This window comes from Oryctolagus cuniculus, chromosome 11 (assembly GCF_964237555.1).
Source record: "Oryctolagus cuniculus chromosome 11, mOryCun1.1, whole genome shotgun sequence".
In the NCBI taxonomy this organism is placed as follows: Eukaryota; Metazoa; Chordata; class Mammalia; order Lagomorpha; family Leporidae; genus Oryctolagus; species Oryctolagus cuniculus.
The window spans coordinates 53,393,843-53,418,000 of NC_091442.1; the positions used below are offsets into that span (position 1 = coordinate 53,393,843).

Sequence of the window (24,158 nt, forward strand, 5' to 3'; positions counted from 1 at the left end):
GTATGTACCCCTTACTCGCAGCCCCTCACAACTTCTCCTCCACCTTCTTTCCACTGCGCCCGCCCCTTCTCACGACGACAGGTTCTTTCTCATCTTTCCTCTCCCAGGGCTGCGAGAGCCGCTAGCGATGGAATTCTGGTCCCCCGCACCCTCCGTGTTCATCATCTGACACCATCAGACCTCAACAGCCTCCGTGCTAAGAGCCCCTAATGAGCATCAGCAAATTAACAACTTCCCTTGATTGCGCCTTCTCTGTTAATTGGATAGGGAGCCCCCCCCCCCCCAGGAGGAGGGAGGGAGGGAGGGAAGGAGAGAGGCGAGAGCTGCCGAAGCAGCTCCCAGGCCTGGGTTCAGGGCGCGCAGGGCACACACAGCTTCCCCTTCCAACCCTTCTCCATCCTGCCCCCTCTTCCTCCCTTTCCTCACTTCTGTCTGAATCCCCTTGACCTCTGGGATTTCTCCTTCTTGCTTTCTGCTCTTGCTTTAGAGATTTGGAAGTGAGGGGCAGCAGACATGCAGCCTCCATGGAGGATGGGGTCTGGGCGGCCAGGGCTGTGTGCGTTCACGTGTGTGCATGTGTGTGCGCAGCACAGCACACGGAGGCGGGGAGCCTGTGGGTCAGGGCCCTGGATGCGTGGGCGGCTGCGGGGTGGGGGTGTGGTTGAGAGTGGCGGTGCGGCGAAGGCCTGCGTATGTGCCTGTGTCTCCGCACGGCAAGTGTGACTCCGAGCGTGTGTGTGTGTGTGTGTGTGTGCGCGCGCGTGTGCCACCAGAGAAGCAGCAGCAAGAGGCGGGAGCATCGATCCGAAGGAGCCAGACGTCTTCCCTGCTGCTCGCATCGCGCGCACAGACTCACAAGCCAGCCGCCGGGCCTCGCAGCAGGCAGGCGGCCCCGGCGCGGCGGCGAGCCCGCGCGAAGCCCTCCTCGGTCCCGCTTCCCGGTCGGGCCCGGAGCCGCCCTCGCAGACACTCGCGGGCGCGCACGCGCACCCTCGCCCCGCGCGCCGCGCCGCGCCCCGCCCGCCGCCGCCGGCCGGACGATGGATCCCTGCAGATCCCGGGGTTGAGAGCACCGCGCCGCGCGCCGAGCCCCGGCGGACCGAGCCGAGGCCAGCGGGCCCGCGGGCGCGCGCGGGCGGCGGGCGGGCGCATCAGAGCCGTGCGGGCCGGGCGGGCCGCTCCCTGCAGGGCTCTGCGCGGCGAGCCGCGGCGGCCGCGGGCTCGGGCTCCGGGCCATGAGCCCCTCGGCGGCTCGGCGCTGAGCCCGCCCCCGGCCCGCGCCCAGGACCTGCCGCCGGCTGCCGGCTTCCCGAAGGCCCCCTCAGGTGGGTTTCCGATCCCCCTCCCCCTCCCCTGGCCGCGGGACTCCCCGCGCCCGGCAGCCGGGACTCTGCTCCCGTCTGCCTTGGAGGCTTGGAGGCTGGGGAGGGGGCGGGGGCCAGGCGGGGAATAGGACTGCGACGAGGAGCTGGACTAAGAGGGGGGGGGGGTGCTGGGGTGGGGGAGCGGGTTAGCGTCCGGGGCGGGGACAGCTCGCTGTCGTAGGGAGCCGCGCCCCCCCTCCCCCGTGCATCCACCTCGGGCAGCCCGCCACCCCCCACCCAAGCGTACACACACAGCCTGCGCCTGTGGGAACTGGAGACAAGGCAGGTGAGGACTCGGGCTTCGCCCCTCCCCGAATGCACCCGCCTCCCTCGGGTTTCTGGCCAGGTTAGCTCTTGGGGAGGGATCCCCATTCCTGGGGATACCCTTGACCCGGGTTCAGCCCACGTGGGGGAGTTTTGGTCTCTAGGATGGGTGGACGTTCCTGTCCCAGAGTGACCCCACATCTAGAGGGAACTCCAGTGCCTGGCCGTAGGAGCATCAGGAGTTCCCTTTTGCAGGGCAGGACTGTATCTGGGGTCCTCCCTGGCCTGGGAATCCTCCGTGGGAGAGCATGCTCTTTGCCTGAGCTGACACCCCCCCCCCTCACCTCTGTCTTTGGAAGACCCCAGCCTTGGGATGTGTCCCTAGGGCAGCCACCTCCGGGGCTGGCACACCAGGCAAGTCTTCCACCCCTTGGGGACAATGATGTCTGGGTGAACACTGTTGGAGGACCCCACAGTGTACTGTCACCTCAGGACACCCCCCTCTCCCCCCGCCCCCAGGATCCCCTGGGCAAGGATGGAACTGAAGGCCGAAGAGGAGGAGGTGGGTGGCGTCCAGCCGGTGAGCATCCAGGCCTTCGCCAGCAGCTCCACACTGCACGGCCTGGCGCACATCTTCTCCTACGAGCGGCTGTCTCTGAAGCGGGCGCTGTGGGCCCTGTGCTTCCTGGGTTCCCTGGCCGTGCTGCTGTGCGTGTGCACAGAACGTGTGCAGTACTATTTCCACTACCACCACGTCACCAAGCTCGACGAGGTGGCTGCCTCCCAGCTCACCTTCCCGGCCGTCACGCTGTGCAACCTCAATGAGTTCCGCTTTAGCCAAGTCTCCAAGAATGACTTGTACCATGCCGGGGAGCTGCTGGCCCTGCTCAACAACAGGTGGGTGCTTTCCCAACCCCGTCCCCGCCCCATCCCTGGAGTCCCGTGCTCGCCTCCCTAATCCATCACAGCCCTGCCCTCCAGCTGCACCCCTGCCCTACCCCAGCAACTTGCTGCTCAGAGAAGCTGATGTACTGCTTAGTGCGTCCCATCTCTGATCCCAACACAAGCCAAAGACAGCTCTTCCCCTACCCAGCCTGTGCTGTGAGTAAGTTCTGCCCCCCCCCCCCCCCCCCGCTACTGCGTCTTGAGGAAGCAGACACAGTGTCTTTCAAGGGTAGAGACTGGAATGTAGAAGCCATAGCTCCAGCCTTGATATTTCTGCCCACCCCACCCTGTGTGCTGGGATGCTCAGCCCTCGGACAACCACTGCAGCTCCTTCTGTCTTCTCAAACTCCATGTGGCAGGCAGGTCCTCCGGGCACTCCCAGCTCTTTGCTTGCCTGTGTCCAAGCCGAATCCCCAGGGCTGCAGGTTGAGTACGGGGGCATTGGTGGCTGTGCTAACCCATGCGCTACTCACGCCCTGGGAACTCCAGGTACGAGATACCGGACACACAGATGGCGGATGAAAAGCAGCTGGAGATATTGCAAGACAAGGCCAACTTCCGCAGCTTCAAGCCCAAGCCCTTCAACATGCGCGAGTTCTACGACCGAGCTGGGCACGACATTCGGGACATGCTGCTCTCCTGCCATTTCCGGGGGGAGGTTTGCAGTGCTGAAGACTTCAAGGTGGTGAGTGAGCCCCCAGCTGTGGGTTTGAATCTACCTGCCCACCCCTCCCCATGCCACCAGGCTAACCCCACTGGTGCCTGCTATTCTGGGAGAGGAAATTGTGTGTGCCGGGGATCGCTTCTAGCAGGAGGGGACTTTTGTTCCGCCAAGGAGCACATTTGCCCTGGCTGAGGGTATGAGCCTTAGCCTTACCTCCAGGATAACGGGAAAGAACACAGCACCCACGGGTGCACTCACGTAGGCATCCCACATGTGGCCTGGCGTGTCCTCCTCCCCCTTCTGGGTCATGGGTGTCAGATTTGGGAGGAGTGGAGGGTAAGCTGCTGCCTTGCCACTCAAAATGAGGTCTGGGGGCTTGAAAGAAAGGCAAGCCTCTGTTATTCTACGTTCCAGGCGTACTGAGTCCATATGTGCATGCTAAGAAGCTCCCCAGGGGATCTGAATACACAGTTATAGCCTGAGCAGCACTGGGAAGCTTGGAAAGTGAGGGATGCTTTGTCTTAACCCACAGGACAGGTCATTCTCACCACATCACCCCGTACACACACATGCCAGTTGGGCTTCCTTTTTGCCAGCAAGAGACAGCATCGGAAGAAGGAGAGATTAGCGGGATGCATGCAGAGTCGTGGGGGAACTGAACTGCAGGGCCCTGTGCATCTTAAAATGAGATGCCCCACAAACACTCACACCCCCAGATTTACCTGCTGGATGCAGGTCAGGGAGGGGTCATGGAACTGACTTTGACCTCTGGTGGGCGAGCTGCTCCTGGGCTGGGCACACAGATTCCGAAGGTTAAGAACTGGACAGAGGTTGGAGAGAGACCCACAGAGCTGCAGTGCCGTGCATAAGCGCAAAGGGCAGGAAGGAATGCTCTCTAGGCTCTCCCTCTATGCTCCTGGTGAATAAGCACATGAACTCTAATTCACAAATGCACAGACTGAGGTGCAAAGAGGTAGAATAACGTGTCTGTACCCACGTAGCTGGCTACTGACAGATTCAGGGTTAAAACTCGGACCTTATTCAACCTCAACGCTGCGAGCTCTTTCCATCAATTTTGCTGGCCCTGGAGTTACAGTGCCCACTTCCCGTTCTGGTAATTTCTCTTTTAAGACCCAGCCTCCCTGAGGCCCTGCTTGCCTCTTCCCAGTTTCCCACATTCAGAGCCTCCTTTCTTGTGCCTGCCCACTGGCTCCCCGACTTACCTGTTTCCTCCTAGCATTATAGGGGAAGGACTGCCTTTGTTTGTGTGCAAAGTTTAGAGCCGTGGTTATGCTTTGGGTTTCCTGCTGAGGTTACACAAGACTTCCTAATCTCATTAGGTCCCTGCTCTGCAGACCAGTTTTATGGGCCTTTGCCAGTCCTACTGGAGTAGACCACACTTCTTGTTGAGCAAACTGGCGGGGAGTCTGCATGCATGGAGGGTCCTGGATTCTCCCATTGTGTGCTGGAGCTTGAGACCAGAGGATTCCCTGGGTGCTACCGTTCCGTGTTTCCAAGAATAGCAGGGCTGTGGGTCAAGGTGGAAGTGAAAGCTTGAGCCCTCCCATGTCCAGCACACACAGCACACAGCAGAAGGGACACCTGTCAGTGCTGGATGACAGAGGGAATTGCTTGGCTTAACCTGAGAAGGTGTGACGTTGGGTATAGTTGGTCCCTAGAAGGTGTTTGTCCACTGTGTCCAGAAAGAGCCCCAGGGGTGATGCCAAGAGGTGTTTAGCTTGCAGCAACGGAAATACGGAATGCGGGTAGTCCATGTGTTCCAAGGGGCCTGTGCTAAGCTGTCTCATGGAGGTATGTTTGGGTCACAAGTTTCTAGAGCAAGCTGAGTTCTTGCTCTTGCTGGGAGGAGAGATACACAAGTTAGCACCCTGCGGGGCCCGACTGTGGCACTTCTTGATTCAAGATTGTCAAGGAAAACCCGAGAGCTCCTGTTCCTGCGGGGATGCACTGGGGAGGTGGAGGGTGAAGAGGTGGCATCCCAGCTGCAGGGAGTAGAGTGGTGGGCACAGAACGACGATTTGGCCTGGGCTGTGCTTGGGTGTGGCTGAGCCAGCTCAGGAGTTCAGGGATGCGTGTGGGGAAGCTGGAGAAACCTGCGAGGAACTGGTTTGGGGATCTTTGGGACGGAAGAGACAGAGAGCCATGTGGGGCGCATCGCCACGGCAGTCCGGTTGGGTGGGCCCAGTCGCTCCCCCCTCGGCCGCCAAAGAGCAACCTAAGGCCCTACCGAACCGAGCCGGCCTCTTCCTCCACTGAGGCCACTAGCTTTGCTGCCCAGTGGGGTGCTTGGTTGCCAAGGCAACAGGCTCAGAGGCTCCTGTCTCCCGCCCCACCTTGAGGCCAGCCAGGACAAGGCAGGGCAGGGGGTTCCGCGAGGGGGCCAGGGCGCAGCTGCCTGCTGGTGTCTGGGCAGGCGCCGGGGAAGTGAGCAGATTCGCAGCTGGTGCCAGCCTCCAGCTGCACCTTATCTGTCCCTGGCAGTGGGAGCAGCGATGTGGCTGGAATGTTGAGCAGCGCCAAGGGGAGGGGGCTGGCAGATGGCGGCCCAGTGCGCCCTGTGCCACCCCTCCTCCAGCTGAGTCCAGAGCCTCTCTTTTCCCCCCGGGGGGTGGGGGAGGAATCTGTTTCTGGGCCCTGAGAGAGAAGGAAGAGGAGGGCAGACAAAGGAAATTCTGGTTGTATGCATTGAGGGGAGAGAGGGAAAGAAATTTCTCTTAGGAGGAAGTGGAACTGGAGAAGATGCACCCTTGGGAAGCCCACAAGAATCGCGTGGGGTTAGGAATCCCCCAGAGGAGAAATGGGGTGAAATCCCTCAAGGTTCTACGGGGGACGGGATTCGTCTGGAGCACCCAGGGAGGTGACAGGGGCTCTAGGGGTTGGTCCTGGGACAGAGAGGTCATCTGAACTCCAGCAGAGCCAGGGAGAGCTAGGACCAGCAGGTGCTTCCTTGTCCCTGGGGGCCCCGCCCCTTCACCAGCTCAGCTGGGAGCCCAGGGGAGGGCTCCACTCTCAGTTCCCTCCTGCTAGACAAGGGGTATGTAGGGGCTGCTGGGAGAGGTTGGGGGATGGCGGAGGAGAAGGCTGTCCAAGTGGCAATGCACAGAGGACGCAGGGCCACAGACGGCCCTAGCTGGAGGCCGGAGATCTTGGCGGGCGGGTGGGACACACACAGGCTGCAGAGGGAGGAAAAGGGCTGAAGAAGAGGGGTTCCCATGGAAGGAGGTGCTGAAGCTACCTTCTCCTTCCTGCTTTGTTCTCTTTAGGAAGTGCTGGCACTGGGCATGGGGCGGGAGAGGGGCCAGTTGTAGGGGTCCAGGGGCCATACCCTGGGTTAGGGTCCCTCTGTCTTCCTTTTCCCCCTCTCACGCAGGCTCCCTTTGGGTAACCCATAGATTCCTCTCTCTCTCTCTCTCTCTCTCTCTCTCTCTCTGCTTTCCTCTCTCCCTTTGGCTCCGTCTGCCTTGGCCCGCTCCCGGGCTGCAAGTCAGCTGAGTGGCTACTCTAAGCTAATTGATCTTCTGGCTGTTGGCTTAAGTGATAGGGAATTGATGGAACTAAGGAGGTGCCCCTAGGGCCAGAGTGGGAGGTGGAGGACTGGGAGGAGTAGCTCCCAGCCTGGGACCTCTCTCTGGGCCCAGCCCAGAGATCTGAGAACTCAGTTGTGATGGCTGCAGCCCCAGCGTGCAGGAGGCAGGAGACTGCCCAGAGGTGGGGAGGTGGGGAATGTTCTACTGGGAGTGAGGTGTGTGTATGCATGTTGGGGGAGGGGGGGGTTGCTTCCGTCAACTTTGTAGAAAGCATTTCCGGTTCTGGAGGTAGCAGTGAGAAAGGCTGGGATGAGGAGCTGACCCAGGGCAGTATCAAGTTTGTTGTATTTCTGGAGTAGGTGGAGCCATATCTAAGTGCTAGGGCACTGTGGTGGGAATGCAGACCCCGCCCCCGCCCCAGGAAGCTCAGTAGGAGAGCCAAGGAGTGGTACCGAAAGAAGGAGTTCAATGCTGTGGACGTGCGCCCTGCAGATGAGCCAGCCCCTTCGCTGCAGTGAGGCCAGGCCCCACCACCCCATCCACCCTCTGGCTGAGACCTCTTCAATGAGGACCCTTGGGTGGGTGGGAGGCAGAACTGCAGGTGGCACTGAAATGGGGTGGACCACGGAGCTGGGCTCCACTGGCCCCATGTCTTAGCTTCTAGGCCTCATTTCCTGTGAGGGGAGAGGGTGCAAGGGAGCTGTTAAGCTGTTCTTTGTCAAAGGGTGGCCTCTCCCTTAGCCTCTGGAGACAGCCGTGCCTCTGGGGACTCCGTGGCCAAGCCCACGCTGGCCTGTGCCAGGACACACAGATCACAGGGGCATCGCACTGCTGTGTACCCATCCTACAGGGAACTTCCTTTAAGAAACCGCAAGAGCAGACACTGCCACCCCCAGGCTCTCCAAGGCCGCCCTGGGGGAGAAGGAGGGCATGTTGTGATCATTCTCACCCAGGATGAGTTCTTGGACAGGAAACCCTTAACCTCTGCTCCTGTGCACACCCTCCCGGAGGCCGACAGCCCTGGCAGCCCTGGAGGTTGAGCTGTGTGGCTTAGCGTTGTGATCTCTAATTGATGTGTGGCGTCTGCATGCCAGGCCGAGAGCATCCCCGGGGAGAGACTGCTGCAGTGACCCTGACCGTGGACAGCAGCCAAGCCAGACACACTGCACGTGTGCCCACGCGCCTGCACCTCAGTGTGCCCATCTGGGGGAGAATGTGGATGCAGGAGGCTAGGGTGTGACGTGGAAGCGGTGGATGTGCACGGGGCACACTCAGCCGGGGCTCTGTGGCTGTGAGAGTGAGCTTTTTGTGTGGGCAAAGCTCAGTTGCATGCGGAGCACAGAGCAGCAAAATTAATATCTTCAATCATGCTTTGCCGTTCACAAATTCTGTCTACTTTCACTCATGTGTTCCTCATGATTCTGAGAAGTGGAAGATGTTAGTGTCGTCACTGGGGAAGACAGGAAGCTGAGGTTCAGAGGTGTTGTGTGGCTTGGCTGAGATCACACAGTCAGTAAATGACACAGTAGGACCCTTATAGATTTTTTTTTTGAGACAGAGAAACAGAGGGGGGGGGCTTCTTTTGCTGATTCACTCCCTAAATGCCTTTTCTTTTTTAAAAATATATGTTTATTTATTTAAAATTTATAGTTACAAAGAGAAGGAGAGACACACAGAGAGAGATTTTGCATCCACTTGTTCACTCCCCAGATGGCCGCAACAGCCAGAGCTGCGCCAATCTGAAGCCAGGAGCCAGGAGCTTCCTCCAGGTCTCCCACACGGGTGCAGGGGCCCAAACTTTAGGGCCATCTCCCATTTCTTTCCCAGGCTCATTAGCAGGGAGCTGGATTGGAAGAGGAGCAGCCAGGACTCGAACTGGCTCACATCGCAGGCCTCAGCTTAACCTGCTACACCACAGTGCTGGCCCCCACTCCCCAAATGGCTACCTCTGTTGGTACTGAGCCAAGCCAAATCCATGAACTGGGAACTCAATTCGGGCCTCCCTCATAGGTGACAGGGACCCAAGTGCGTAAGCTATCATGGCTGCCTCCCAGAACGTGCCTAAACAGGAAGCTGGAGTCAAGAGCCAGGGCTGGGACTCAAACCCAGGCATTTGGATGTGGGACACGGCTGTCTCAGCTGCTGGGCCAACCAGCTGCCCTTGACTGTAGAGCTTCTAAGTCCAGGCTCTTTGTGCATGGCTGTTGGTGCAGGGGTGTGGGTGGTGAAGGCTCCCCATCTGCCCTGGCTCTAGGGCTGGGGGGTAGGAAGGCAAAGAAAGAGGAGAGAGGAGAGCACCCCAGGATTTGCTCTGTTTCTGCTGCACCATCTGCACATTCAACCCTGGATGAAGCCATCGCTGGCTGTCCCCGGGGTGGCAGCAGAGCAGCCAGGCTGCGCTAGAGGAAGTCGCACACCATGCACTTGGTATCACGTTGAGCTCATAATCAACATCCCTGAACAGGCCTGCAGAGCTGCCTGGCAACCCCTCTGTGTTTTCCTGGTCAACTTGCTCTCCCCATCGACTGCTGCAGACTTCCTCACTCATTCAAACAACTGCTCTTCCTAGCGTCTTCCTCACCCTTGACTGAGGACCGTGCCTCCCATGTCACCCAGAGAATAGCAGCTTCAGACAAGATCTCCTTCCTCTGCCACCAGCCTGCAGAGGGGAACATCCATGTTATCTAGGACGGAGACCTCAGCCCGGGCTTTCCATCAACCCCCTTCTGCCTTTTTTAGGAACTTCGCTGATTCTGCCTCTCCGCAGCCCATCAACACTGAAAATGCTCCCATCTGAACATACACAGCCATAATGACAGCTACATTCATTGAGCACTTACTATGTATTAGGCTTGGGCTAAGGTAAAAAAACAAAACAAAACAAAACAAAACAAAAAACACCAGGGCCAGCACTGTGGTGTAGTGGTTAAAGTCGCCACCTGCAGTGCCCACATCCCATACGGCTGCTGGTTTGAGTCCCAGCTGCTCCACTTCCAATCTAACTCAGTGCTGATGCACCTGGGAGAGCAACAGAAGATGGCCCAAGTGCTTGGGCCCCTGCATCCATGTGGGAGACTTGGAGGAAGCTCCTGGCTTCCACCTGGCCCAGCCCTAGCTGTAGTGGCCATTTGGGGAGTGAACAAGTGGATGAAGGATCTCTCTCTCTGTCTCTCTGTCTCTGCCTCTCCCTATCTGTGACTCTACCTTTCAAATAAATAAATAAATAAACAAACCCTCTGTTTCTGCTCCCAGCTGCCACTCTCTTTGCTTCCCTTTGGGAAGTTCTTAAAAGTGATATATATATATATATATATATATATATATATATATATATCAGTGTTGTCTCTATTTCCTTACTTTGTACTTTTTTTTTTTTTTTTTGGAGAGAGAGAGAGAGAGAGCGCACTCCACTCCACGTCCCAAATGCCTATAACCCAGGACCAAAGGCAGCATCTGAGAGTGGCAGGGAGCCAGTCACTTGAGCCCTCACCTCACCGGGGCCTCCAGGGTACAGGTTAGCAGGAATCTGGAATCATGAGCAGGGCTGGGATTTGAACCCAGGACCTCCAGTAGAGCATGTGGGCATCCGAGGCAGTGTCTTAACCACTGTGCCCAACACCCATCCCTTGTAACCCACTTCCCCCCTCCCTACCCTTCCTCCTACATGTTTCCAGCTTGGACCACTAGTGATTCTCACGTTGCCAAACCCAGCACACATTTTTTTTTTTATCGTCAGTGTCTCAATAGCATTCAAGGTAGTTGACTACTTATTTTCTGAGCATCTTTCCTGACGGCCAACTTCCCTAGTTTTCCTCCTAGGTCTGGTTATTTCTCTCTCTGTTCACCTCTTCATTCCCTTCTGTGTAGCCATTCAGTGTTGACTGTATTCAAAGCTCAGGCCCAAGATTTGTTCTTATTTTATTTATTTTTTTGAAAATTTTTATTTGAAAGGCAGAGAGAAAGAGCAGAGAGAGAGAGAGAGAAAGAGAGAGAGAGAAAGAGAGGAAGACAGAAAGAGATAGATAGATAGATAGATAGATAGATAGATAGATAGATACCCAATTTGCTGGTTCACTACCCAAATGCATGCAATGGCTGGGATTGGGCTGAAGTGAGGAGACAGAAACTCAATCTAGATCTCCCACATGGGAGACAAGAAGCTAATTAGTTGAAATTACTTGAGCCATCACCTGCTACCTCACAGGGAGTGACAGGAAGCTGAGGAGCCAGATTCAGAAACCAACCCCAACTGCCTCATGGGATGTAGGTGGACATTGCAACCACTAGGCCCAATGCCTGCTTCCTAGTCTTCTTTTAAGTATACAGGGCCAGTGTTATGGCTTACTAGGTAAAGCTACCACCTGTGACGCTGGCATCCCATTTGGGTGCTGGTTCGAAACCCGGCTGCTCCACTTCCCATCCAGCTCCCTGCTAATGTGCCTGGGAAAGCAGTGGAAGATGACCCAAGTGCTTGGGCCCCTGCACCCACGTGGGAGATCTGGAAGAAGCTCCTGGCTCCTGGCTTTAGCCTGGCCCAGCCCCTGCCATTGCAACCATTTGGGGATTGAACCAGCAGATGGAAGAACTCTCTCTCTCTCTGTCTTTACCTCTCTCTGCATAACTCTGATTTTCAAATAAATGAATAATCTTTTAAAATTATAAGTATGCAGTTTAACAGTATAGCTTGAAGGATTTCTCTTTTAAGGTTGATTCATTTGAAGAATAGAGTGACAGAGACAGAGAGGTCTAGGCCAGGCCAAAACAAAGAGACAGGAACTTCACCCTGATTGCCAACATGGGTGGCAAAGGACCAAGGACTTGAGCCATCCTCTGCAGCTGTTCCAGGCACATTGGCCGGAAGCCAGATTGCAAGCAGAGCAGCCGAGACTTGAACTGGCACTCCTATAGGGGCCACAACACTGACCCCTGCTTGAAGAATTTTTACACTAGTATTACATTTTTTAAAAAGATATTATTTATTTATTTGGAAGTCAGAGTTACACAGAGAGAGGAGAGGCAGAGAGAAAGAGAGAGGTCTTTCATCTGATGGTTCACTTCTCAGTTGGCCACAACGGTTGGAACTGCGCCGATCCAAAGCCAGGTGCCAGGAGCTTCCTCTGTGTCTCCCACGTGGGTGCAGGGGGCCAAGGACTTGGGCCATCTTCTACTGCTATCCCAGGCCATAGCAGAGAGCTAGATCAGAAGTGGATCAGCTGGGACTCGAACCAGCATCCATATGGGATGTCTGCACTGTAGGCAGCAACTTTACCCACTATAGCACAGCGCTGGGCCCCAGTTCTTTTGCAATGCTGTGTAGTATTCCATAATATGAATAGCCCAACAATTTATTTACCCTTTCTACTGTTGCTAGACAGTTGAGTTGTAACTAGTTTTTGGCTATGATAACTAAAGGTACTGTTAACATTCTTGTTCACGTTTTTTGGCTTTTTTAGTTTCTTAGTTTAGTTTCTTAGTTTTTTAGTTTCTCTTATATATACACCTAGGAGCTGTGGTCATCTCATAGGGCAGGAGCCGGTTTGGCTATAGTGGATACTGCCAAATCAGGCCTTTTTAACTTTCTTTTAAAAAAAAAGCTTTATATTCTATTCTTGGGCAATCTCATCTTCATTCATGACTTCAATTACCATCTTACATACTCATTGCTGCCAAATGTATGTCTCAGTCCAGCTCTCTCCCCTTAGCGTCTGCCCAGTGGCCAATTTTCCACTTAACATCTCTTCTTGGATGTTCCCAAGGCTCTTCAAAACCAGACTCATCATCTCATTGCCCAAACTAGTCCTTTGCCTGTGTGCCTGATCTAGGGAGCTATCCCCCGTTCACCCAGTTCTGCAAACCAGGCGTCACCCCGGACACTCCATCACCTTCACCTGCCTTTGCAGGATCCACCTGTTCTGCTTCCAGGCATGTCCACTCTTCCACCCAGTTCTGAGTGCCCCTACTCCCACCTTCGTCCCACCTCGGCCTCCACAAGGGCTTCTCCGGAGCTTCCCAGCAGCCCCCTGGGCTTCTCCACTCTGCAGCCAGAGTAATCTTTCAGCTGAGTGCTTGAAATTCTTCCATGGAGGGCTGGGGAGCTTCCATTGTTGTTGGGCCTGGATACCTTAGCCAGGCTTCAAGGCTCTGAGTAACCTGGGACCTGCCACTTCTCTGTCTTGTTCTGGGGTTTTTAAAGATTTATTTTATTTATTTGAAAGTCAGAGTTGCAGAGAGATGTAGAGCCAGAGCGAGAGAGAAAGAGGTCTTCCATCCTCTGGTTCACTCCCCAAATGGCTGCAACAGCCAGAGTTGAGCTGATCTGAAGCCAGGAGCCAGGAGCTTCTTCTGGGTCTCCCATGCATGTGCAGAGGCCCAAGGACTTGGACCATCTTCCACTGCTTTCCCAGGAGAGCTGCATTGGAAGTGGAGCAGCTGGGACTTGAACTGTTGCCCATATTGGATGCTGGCACTGCAGGTGGCAGCTTTACCCACCATGCCACAGCACTGGTCCCTTGCTCTGGGGTTTGTGAACACATTACCTGCTCCCCGGAACCCAATTTTATCTGCCCCCATCTTTACCCAATTACTCCTCCTTATTCTTTCTTTCTTCTTTTTCTTCCTTCCTTTCTTTTTTTCTTTTCTCTCTCTCTCTTTCTCTCTCTCTCTTTCTTTCTTTCTTTCTTTTCAAACCTTACTTAGCAACCTTCCTTGATTCCATATTCTGGTCAGCTCCCCTCTCATTTACCCTCAAAGAACCATGTTTTTTGTTTGTTTTTTAAAGATTTATTTGAAAGGCAGAGTTACAGAGGCAGAGAGAGAAGTCTTCCATCTGCTGGTTCACTTCCTAAATGGCCGCAATGGCCAGAGCTGGGTCAGGCTGAAGCCAGAAGCCAGGAGCCAGGAGCTTCTTCTTGGTCTCCCATGTGGCTGCAGGGGCCCAAGCTCTTGGGTCATCTTCCACTGCTTTCCCAGGCACATTAGCAGAGAGCTGGATTGGAAGAGGAGCAGCCGGGACTCAAACAAATGCCCATACAGGATGCCGGCACAGGAGGCGGAGGCTTTACCTACTGGCCCTGCCCGTACTATTGTGATTTTGAAAATGGATGTGTGCCTCCCTCATTAACAAGTGAGCTCCATGAGGCCGGGATCCATGTCCATGATTTGACCTCTTTCATGTCAATGTGTAAAAGAAAGAATAAGGCAGGAAGGTACTGGGAGACAGAGGACCTAGTTGTAATCCTAAACCCACTAGTTGCTCTCAATGTGACTTGAACAGGTTGGCGCAGCTCTGTTCCTCACTTGTCGAATCGGGGTGAAATTATTCATACCAGCTTATTTCACTGGGTGGTGTAAGGATCCCAGGAGCTATCAGCAGAAAACCCTGAAACACTGCACAGGTGTGCAGGATGACTGGCATTCGGCAAGAGATACAGAGAAAGCTGGGAACCACTTGGTTGCTGAAGAGAAGTCCTGGGCAGGGCAGGAGGTGTCCAGCTCATGTTCTGGACAGAGTCTGGAATGGAGCGTGGTCTTGTGTTTGTCACTGCTTGGGCACCTTTGCTGAAGCTCCCTACAGATACTTCGTTGGGGAGGGGGTCTTTGTGTGCCCTTTGACACTGTTCTTCTCTGCCCGGTTTCTGTGAAACATTTGGGGCAGTCTACTGCAACAAGATGAAGCTGGGAGAGAAAGTTAGAGGAGCAGGACACGAACAACCAGGGAAGTAGAAGTGGAAAACTGGGGGCGGAGGGCTGTGCAGTGATGAGTATGGGGCTGGGGTCTGGATCCTAGGTGAGGAAAGAGGTCCCCAGCCGTACCACACTTGCTGTTCTTTGAAGCTGCTCCCTGTGTGTGTGTGTGTGTGTGTGTGCAGTCTTCTCTCTGATGGGGGCCCCAAGCTGGAAGCTCTCCCTGCCTTAGTTTCTCCACTTCAGAGTCCCTCCAGGTCATGGGAAAGAGTGGGACAGCGCCCTCTGGTGAGCAGGGAACACCTGGGGCAGCTGGGTCTGGACCATGACCTCTAAACACTTGCTGAGAGATGCAAAGGAGGACCCTGGTGGGCAGGCAGAAAATGCATACAGAACAGGGACAGGGAGACAACCCAAGAACTCGTGTGGGTGAAGTGGGAAAGCCCGAGGGTGGTGGCAGCCACTCCAGCCCTGCGCCCCTCACTTCCGGTTTCCCTACAGTGGTCTTGCACTTCTGGTTTTCCCATTCGGTCTCACACTTCCGGTTTCCCTGCGTGGCCTCGCGTGGTCTTTCACTCGCGCAGTCCCTGCCCCCAAGGAGCTGCTGGTCCCTCCTGGCTCTGGATGGGCGTGGGGGAGAACTGGGCCTCGCGTCTGTTCCCTGGGTGGGCACTGCCCGTGCCTGTGGAGGTAGCAGAGGCTTTTTGGAGAAGGCAACATGTGCGTAGCATCTTCTCCAGAATTCTCTCTTCGTCAAGGAAGGCACGTGGCCGGGAGGGTCGTGGGGCTGGAGGCCAGGCAGGGAAGTGGGCGAAGTCTCTCAGCAGAGTGGTCAGGATCACGGGCAAGGACTGAGGGAGGCCACTGTTGAAGCCAAAGCAGAAAAGCGCCTGGCATCCTGCCTGCCATTTCGGCACACTGCAGGCTCACTGAGGAAGGAGGTGGGGGAGTGGGTGACCTGAGGCCTTGGAGGCCCCGGTGGGCTCTGCAGCCCCGCCTTTGATCCTGCCTGGGAAGGGTTACAATGCTGTGCGCTCCCCCTCCCTCCAGCACACACACACCTCAGGTCACCTTCTGGGCCCTGGAGACCTGGCTGGTGGCTCAAGTTCCTCAACCAGTGGCCCTGAGTAATCAGAGCCCACAGAGAGGTCTGGGGGGCAGGGCAGGAGGGTCTGAGACTTAGGGGACCCCAGGTTGGTTCCACACACTCAAGAGCCCCAGGCTCATGTGTCTGTCTTGATCTCAATTACTCTGGCTCCCCTGTCTTGGAGCTGGGGGTGGGATGGGGGGGGGAGCGCAGGCCGGGAGGGAGAGGCTAGTGGTGACCTGCCAGGAAGCTTCGGGAAGCTTCGGGCTATGGGGAGGGGGTGGGGGGCGGGCCATGCCCGCAGTGCCCAGCACCAGCCAGAAATGAGGCTGTGGTCAGTGCAGACCTCTGCTAATGGAGCCTGGGCCGCCCCGCAAAGCCGCAGAAAGGGATGGAGGAGGGGCAGTGACGGAGGTGCAGCTCCGGGTTGGGGGAGGGAGGGGGAGGGGGCGTAGGGTTGGCCTTGGCCAGTGGGCGCTTGAAGGGGGCCAAGAGACTGGCTGCAGAGAAATCGGGGTTTCCAGGAGCAGCTGGGGTCGGGACAGTGATGGGAAGGGAACTGAGACTAATGAGAGGGGTGTGGGCTCCCAGGGTGGCGCAGAACCCAAGGGCGATGTGAGAAGAGTTAGAGCTGGGAGAGTGGGGCTCCCAGTCTCCGGAGGAGTCGCTGGACCAGGGGAGGCTGAGGGAGAGGAGCTGGAATTGGGATGGGCGCACCAGGGCTGTACTGAGAACTGACTGGGGGTGGGGCGAGAGAGAGAGCAAGTGCAACTGAAGGGGGCGGGGACTCTGGCTAGCTGAGGTCATTGTGGCTGTGAGAGCTGCACGGGATCCTACTTCACCTGGGGGAGCCAGGACCCGGAGCCCCCAGCCCCAGGTCTCCACTCTGCCTTACACAGTGGAGCAGGGACTCCAGCCCCCTCCTCTCCATCAGCGGGCTTTTTCACAGCGCCCGCAATTATCCAGTGGTCAGCCACTCTGGCCGGCCGGCGGGCCGGGTGGGCGGGGCCTCCTCGCCCCGTCCCGCCTCCTCGCCCCGCCCCGCCCTCGCCCCACTGTCACTACGGCCGGCCGGCTAGGAAGGCACCGGAGAGAGTACGGGGGCCTCGCCCCTTCCCTCCTGCACGTCCCGGGAGCCAGGAAGCCCCGAGAAAAGATGCCCCTGCACATCTTCTGCTCTGTGTCGGTCTCCTCTGGAGACGATGCCCCGGGGCCTCTGGGCGATGTTTGGGGGTCCTCTCCCCTCCAGCGGCAGCAGCAGCGGGACAACTCCGAATCGGACGCGGAGGAAGAAGAGAAGGGAAAGCAGGCAGCGAGGAGGGACCCCCAAGAGGGGCGTTTGCCTGTGGACTTGGTGACGTTTGCCCACAGCTGCACCCTCCACGGCGCCAGCCACGTCTTTGTGGAGGGGGGTCCGGGGCCACGGCAGGCCCTGTGGGCGGTGGCCTTTGTCCTGGCCCTGGGTGCCTTCCTGTGCCAGGTAGGGGACCGCGTTGCCTATTACCTCAGCTACCCGCACGTGACTCTGCTGGACGAGGTGGCCACCACAGAGCTGGCCTTCCCGGCCGTCACCCTGTGCAACACCAATGCCGTGCGGCTGTCGCAGCTCAGCTACCCTGACCTGCTCTATCTGGCCCCCATGCTGGGGCTGGATGAAAGTGACGACCCCGGGGTGCCCCTCGCTCCCCCTGGGCCGGAGGCCTTCTCTGGGGAGCCCTTTAACCTGCACCGCTTCTACAACCGCTCTTGCCACCGGCTGGAGGACATGCTACTCTATTGCTCCTACTGCGGGGGCCCCTGTGGCCCGCACAACTTCTCCGTGGTGAGTGGGGGGCCCATACCTGGCACGGTGCCCGAGGGTCTGCCATGGCTTTCCCGGGCTTTCACCTCCCGGGGCTGGGGGCTGGTGACGGTGCTGTCCCCCACCCACATTACCACTGTGCAGCCAGGACCGATGTTCCCTGCTCGTCCTGTTCAGATCCTGAAACACATCTGCCCTGAGGCCCCTGGTGTCTCTCAGAGCATCCTCCAGGGTCTCCCACCCTTCCCCCAACCTCAAGGCTCCCACAGGGCCCTGGAGCCTTTTGCTCCGTCTGTGAGGTCAACCTCTGCCTTGTTGGCGGGTGCCCCTGCCTGACCAGTTGCAAACTGTTTAGACTGTGGTCCTGGGCCGACGCTGGGATGGGAGCCACCTGCTCTCTGGAGGTGCAAGAGAAGGGGTGGGGACAGCTCCCGCCTCCACCTGTCAGCTCCCACAGCAGGGAGTCCCTTGCCTCCTGGCATGGTCTTCCTGTGCCTCTGCTATGGGTGCTTTGCCCCCTTCCCCACTCTTTGTGTGTGTGTGTGTGTGTGTGAGAGAGAGAGAGAGAGAGAGAGAGAGAGAGAGAGAGAGAGAGAGAGAGAGAGAAAGGCAAAGCAAGTCTCCTATGAGTCATGCCCTCCCCCACTCCCACAATTCGACCTGGCCAGGGTCCCTTCTCCCAGGGCAAACCCTCCCTGGGAAAGTCAGCTTCCCCCTTAGTCCTCCCATCTAGAGTTCTAGGGCATTCCCTAGAGGGGCTATGGCACCCACCATCTTCCCGGTTCATCTTCTCATCCTGTCCCGATAATTCCTACCCGTCTCCAGCTTCCAGACACCAGGCCTTCCTGCCCCAAACACCCATCCCTAAACCTTCCCACATGGGCACAATTTCACGTGATAACTGCAGACACTTGGGGTCCTGGAAGTTTGCACAACTGGACCTCAGGGAGGCCGGGAGAGAGAGGGACATAGGACACGGAAGGGGGTCAACACGTTTCTCTGGGCTTGAGGGTAAGGTAGGCACTTCTCATGCTCAGCCACCAGGTGGCAGCACAGCCCACTGCTCTGTCGCCTGGCTTGCTGAACATGGGCAAGGGTTGGGGGCTCTTAGGCAGCCTCAACCACTGGGCATCCCTGGCACCCAGCTGTAGTGTGGCATGGGTGCATGTCTGATGCTCCGGTCTGGTCTGAAGCTCTCTGGGCTGTGTACCCGCCTTGTGACTTGCTTTGTCACCATCCTGCAGTAGTAGAAGCACACCCATCCCATTTGTGGGACACTCAGGGAGGCTGTGGGAAATGGTCACAGGAACTGGTTCCCTCTCCTCTCTGCAGCTCTGGAGAGGGGTCTCTCCCCTCCCAGCATGGAGAGGATGTGGGCACTGCCCCTGGCCTGAGTTAGACCCCCAGAGTTCTGCAGAAGCACTGTCAAAGCGTCCATGCCCTGGGTGCTCAGTCCCAAGTGTTGAAAGAAGAGAGGTGCTGATGCCAGGGGGATTCCAGTGTGTGGCATGGCACTAATGGGGCCTGCTTTCGTGCCCTGGCAACAGTGGGGCAGTGTGGACCAAGGGGCTGACCAGTGGAGAGGACCAAAAGCCTTAGCTTGGTTTGGAGGCAGGTCTTCAGGACAGTAGGCTTTCAGCTGCCAGGGGTGACACCTAGGAGAAGAGACAGTACATGTCAGAAGGCCCAGAGTCTACCAGTGACAGGATTCTGGGCTGCAGGTGCACTGTCAAGGTGGGTGCCATTGAGAAGACTTTTAACAAAGGGAGTGTTTTCAGAGCTATGGGCAAGATTAAGGAAACAGGATGACTGAAGTGGCTAGCAGTGGTGGGGTGGGAACCCTCCCTGCAGATTCTGCATGTGGTCTCAGAAGCCAGGGTTTCAGAAGGGTGGGAGTGGTGGAGGACCAGTGCCCCACACTGTCTCTCTCCTCCTACCTTCTGATCCCCTGCTGATGGTTCTTATTGGCCATACCCAGCCAGAAGCCCAGCCAAGTGGTCATGGAGCTCAAGCCATTGCCCCATGCCCCCAGCAGATCAACAGTGCTGCAAAGGGTGGAAAACAAGTGGGAGGGGGGCACAGATGGAGGATGGAGTGTGGACAGGAAGAATCATCCCCAGGGAGCGTTGAGATTCCAAAAGCTAGAGGAACCTGGGGCCACCCTGGGTGTGTAGGGGCACAGGCAGAACTCTCAAGCTGCCCACTCTGCCCTGCAGGTCTTCACACGGTACGGAAAGTGCTACACCTTCAACTCGGGCCGAGACGGGCGGCCGCGGCTGAAGACCATGAAGGGTGGGACAGGCAATGGGCTGGAGATCATGCTGGACATCCAACAGGATGAGTACCTGCCCGTGTGGGGGGAGACTGGTATGTCGCCTCTGCTTGGGGTCACCTCCCCACGTCGCTGGGGGACCCCCGGGTGTCATTGTGGGCCCTGGGGCAGGGCTTGGGCTCTCCGTTCCCTCCCAGCACCTCGCCAGCTCTGTCCCTGAGTCTACCTGAGTTCCCCCCACCCCCGGCTCAGTTACTCTCCAAGGTAACCAGTCATCCCTTTCCATCAGCGGCTGCCACTCAGCTCTATAAATAACTCCCTCTCTTCTCAGGCTGCCTGCCTGCCTGGTCTCGGGGGGCCTTGGGCAGAGGGAGAGGGAGAGGGAGAGGGAGAGGGAGAGGGAGAGAGAGAGAGAGAGAGAGAGAGATGGGGGAGAAGGGAGAGAGAGAAAAAAAACCTTCACCCGAGACAGTGACTGTCTGAGAGAAAGAATTTGAGACACCAAGATGCACAGCTGAAGCCAGGTGAGAAAAGTGATGTGTAGGGTTCAGAGGCCGCTGGAGCAGCTTGGAGCTGGTGAAGCCAGGAGCCCCACCCCTGCTGCCCCGTGGACACCCCCTCATCCAGTCTCTGTGTATGCTGTGCCCACTCCCAGGAAAAGGGTGGATGCCCCAGCTAGGAATGGGGTTAGGGAGTCAGAAGCCCCCTCCCCTCCCACACACCCCTCGTTCCCGCAGATGAGACGTCCTTTGAGGCAGGCATCAAAGTGCAGATCCATAGTCAAGATGAGCCGCCGTTCATCGACCAGCTGGGCTTTGGCGTGGCCCCAGGCTTCCAGACCTTCGTGGCCTGCCAGGAACAGCGGGTGAGCAGCCATGGGGGGAGGGGCTGGTCCTGTGGTGGGGCCAGGGATGCAGTAGCAGGCGGCCATCATGGGAGGGACAGGTGGGCCAGGGCCTGGTGGAGTCTGGCTGCTCTGATGCAGTGAACTCAAGAGACCTGCAGGAGCCATGGAGGGTCGGGGGCTGAGTGCTGCCTATCCTCAGAAAAGTCCCTCCAAGCGATTCGGGGAGAAGTGCCCACCCTCGCCCAGCTCCCCGGCTTTCCCAGCAGCTCATCTACCTGCCCCCGCCCTGGGGCACCTGCAAAGCGGTTACCATGGACTCGGATTTCTTCGACTCCTACAGCATCACCGCCTGCCGCATCGACTGTGAGACCCGCTACCTGGTGGAGAACTGCAACTGCCGCATGGTGCACATGCCAGGTCGGGTCCTGGGCCCCCCCAGCCCTCACTGCCCCCTCTGCAGCCCCCCATTCACCCCTGCTCCAGCCCACCCTGTTCCACACCCATGGACTCTCTCTGACCTCACTTCCTGCCTTAAGCACAGGGATGGTGGGAAGGGTCTAGAAGGGCTAGATGGTGGGAATGAGTCACTTTTGGGGCACACTGAAGCTAGCTAATCCTTGTGTCCCAGGCTGTCCCAGCTCCCACATGCTGGGTCTACGGTACCATGGTCAACACAAGACCCCTTTCAGCCGCGGCTCACTTGGCTAATCCTCTGCCTGTGGTGCCGGCACCCGAGGTTCTAGTCCTGGTTGGGGTGCCGGATTCTGTCCTGGTTGCTCCTCTTCCAGTCCAGCTCTCTGCTGTGGCCCGGGAAGGCAGAGGAGGATGGCCCAAGTGCTTGGGCCCTGCACCCGCTTGGGAGACCAGGAGGAAGCACCTGGCTCCTAGCTTCGGATCAGCACGGCGCCGGCCATAGCAGCCATTAGGGGGATGAACCAACGGAAGGAAGACCTTTCTCTCTGTCTCTCTCTCACTGTCTAATGTTGCCTGTCAAAAAAAAAAAAAAAAAAAAGACCCCTTTCATCGCCAACCTGCTTTGCTGTATTTTCTCCTCTGCAGGGGATGCCCCCTACTGCACCCCAGAGCAGTACAAGGAGTGTGCAGACCCTGCTCTGGGTGAGCACCCCTGTCCTGGAACACCTCGGGGAGGGGAGGGGTTTCTGTCAGCCATGTGCACAGGCATTTCAAGACCAAGCTTCCAGAAGCTTCGAGTAATTCCTAGGTTAAGCTGTGCTCTCACCTGAACCTGACTTCAAGGCTGATGGTAGCATCTTCAGAGGCCCCTGTGATAGATGAAGGGGGTTGCGTGGGAGGGGCTTTCACCCTCTGTCATCAGCACCCCATCTGGTTGGCCCCAAGCCCCCCCCCCCCCGAGAGAATGACATGTAGGATTAAGGAATCCCTATGGGTGAGCACAGGGCTGAGGTGAAGGGAAGACCAAGAAGAGAGAAGGGGGCCCAGGGTTCCTTTGGACAGGGCCAGGATGTGCATGTTGGGAGGGTGCTCGGCGTGGGGCGCCATTCAGCGGGCTCCTCTCACTCGGGTTGGGCGCAGACTTCCTGGTGGAGAAGGACCAGGAGTACTGCGTGTGTGAAATGCCCTGCAACCTGACCCGCTACGGCAAGGAGCTGTCCATGGTGAAGATCCCCAGCAAAGCCTCGGCCAAGTACCTGGCCAAGAAATTCAACAAGTCTGAGCAGTACATAGGGTAAGGGCTCTGAGCCGTATGGCAGGGCTGTGAAGGGTACCAGTGGGCTTAGATGGGGGCTGGCAGGCAGGAGGAAGTTGACAACAGAAGATGGGGAAAGTCCAAGATGCAGCCCAGGAGCCTGGGGGTGGGCACGGAGGGATGATGGAGCCTCTGTTGTCATTCATTGCTGTAACTGGCATCGCCTCACCCTGCTCTGCTCATAGGCAGAGGGCCTTTCGTACATGGCAGCTCCCATCAGTGGAAACTGAGAGCCACACAGGCTAACTGGCCACTGTCACCTGGCTGATCAGGGGCAGAGACAGGACTTGAACCTAGGTCTCCTCCCCGACCCCTGCGCAGGGAGAACATCCTGGTGCTGGACATCTTCTTCGAAGTCCTCAACTATGAGACCATCGAGCAGAAGAAGGCCTATGAGATTGCCGGGCTCCTGGGTGAGCTGCTGAGGGCACCCGGGCCCCCCCTCAAGCCAGGGGCAGCCTGTGGCTCCCTCCCGCTCAAAGCAGGGCGCTCAGCCCTGTCCCATGAGGGCCTCTGCCATGCCGAGGCCTCTCCCAGACCCTGCGGTCTTGGCGGGGCAAGGGACTCCCTCCTCCTTTAAGGGCCAAATGGAATCTGCCAATCCCTTTGCCCCTGTCCCCTGAGCCCTGCCGCTCCCACGGTGCCCTGGCCCCACTGACCACCCTGCGCCACCGCCCCCCGACTCCCCCGCAGGTGACATCGGGGGCCAGATGGGGCTGTTCATCGGGGCCAGCATCCTCACGGTGCTGGAGCTCTTCGACTACGCCTACGAGGTGAGCGGGGGCGTGGCCGCGCGCGGGGGCGTGGCCCGGGGCCGCGAGGGGCGGGGTTCCACACCTTTCGCCCGGGGCCCTCCGTCCTCCGTTCCAGGTCATCAAGCACAAGCTGTGCCGCCGAGGGAAGTGTCAGAAGGAGGCCAAAAGGAGCAGCGCGGACAAGGGCGTGGCCCTCAGTCTGGACGACGTCAAGAGACACGTGAGGGAGCGAGCGAGGGGCGCCCCCCACCCCGCTTCGCCAGCATCGCTGTGGCCCCTCGCCGCCCTAACCGTGCTGTGTTCTGTGCTCTCCCCCACCCCAGAATCCGTGCGAGAGCCTCCGGGGCCACCCAGCCGGGATGACCTACGCTGCCAACATCCTACCTCATCACCCGGCCCGAGGCACATTTGAGGATTTCACCTGCTGAGCCCCCCCGCAGGGCCCTGCACCAAAGGCCTAGATGAGGAGGGCCAGGGCTGCCGCCCCCCACGCCTGCCCCCGGGACTCAGCTCCACTCCTGGGCGGTCCACTCTTCTTGCGGTGGTGAGGAAGGAGGCTTGACCATAGAGTCCTCTCCCTGCCTCTATCCCATTCTTTTTAACAAAACTAATCTTAAAAAAAAAAAAAAAAAGAAAGAAAATCTAAAAAGACAGAACGGGGCAAGGGGACACTGCCCCTTTCTGCTCCATGCCGCCTCTGCAGCTCCCAGCCTGAACTTTCTGTCTTGCTGTCTGTCATCTTAAGTGTCCACCTACATTCTGCTGCCGCCGGTCACCAAAGCCCCCTCCCAGTGAGGGGTGGAGGGGATCCCCCTCGGGGTCTGGAATTCGGCCCCCAAAACCAGAGAATGTACCTTAAGGGGGAGGGCTAGCGGGGGCGGGGTTTCCCCAGCCTTAAGAGACCCTCTTGGCCCAGTGACTGCCCCAAACCCGTCTCCAGGCCAGAACTAAACCCTCACTCCGGCCCCCTCACACAGTTGAATATCTGTGGGGGTGCAGGTGGAGGAGGCCCCGATGGGCACAAGATGTGGCCCTGGTGCTGTAGGCCACATTCTGATAACCTACAAGTTCACCCTCACCGGCCCCTCCCCCGGAGGCCCCCGCGGAGGGCCACATCCATAAATTTTCTTATGGAACTCCCCCAAGACTTCTTCTCCGACTTCATTTGCTTCTTTCAACGACCTCATCTGCATTTTCTA

The 24,158-nt window shown here is 57.7% G+C and overlaps 1 protein-coding gene across 6 annotated transcripts; it reads left to right on the forward strand.

Moving 5' to 3' along the window:
* The first annotated feature begins 1,187 nt into the window (after positions 1 to 1,187).
* On the forward strand, positions 1,188 to 23,608 carry ASIC1 (acid sensing ion channel subunit 1). Of its 6 annotated transcripts, none has more exons than XM_070052209.1 (12): positions 1,188 to 1,325; positions 2,148 to 2,525; positions 3,063 to 3,258; positions 19,573 to 19,723; positions 20,366 to 20,493; positions 20,739 to 20,892; positions 21,535 to 21,591; positions 22,030 to 22,183; positions 22,502 to 22,617; positions 22,898 to 22,977; positions 23,075 to 23,179; positions 23,283 to 23,608. In XM_070052209.1, exons 2-12 carry the CDS (start codon positions 2,164 to 2,166, stop codon positions 23,385 to 23,387), a joined length of 1,608 nt encoding a protein of 535 aa, XP_069908310.1. In that variant the 5' UTR covers positions 1,188 to 1,325; positions 2,148 to 2,163; the 3' UTR covers positions 23,388 to 23,608. The 6 variants fall into 6 exon arrangements, with proteins under 6 accessions (XP_069908310.1, XP_051702223.1, XP_069908312.1 ...); XM_051846263.2 differs by having other exon boundaries at positions 22,526 to 22,617; XM_070052211.1 differs by having other exon boundaries at positions 20,742 to 20,892.
* Positions 23,609 to 24,158: the final 550 nt, after the last annotated feature.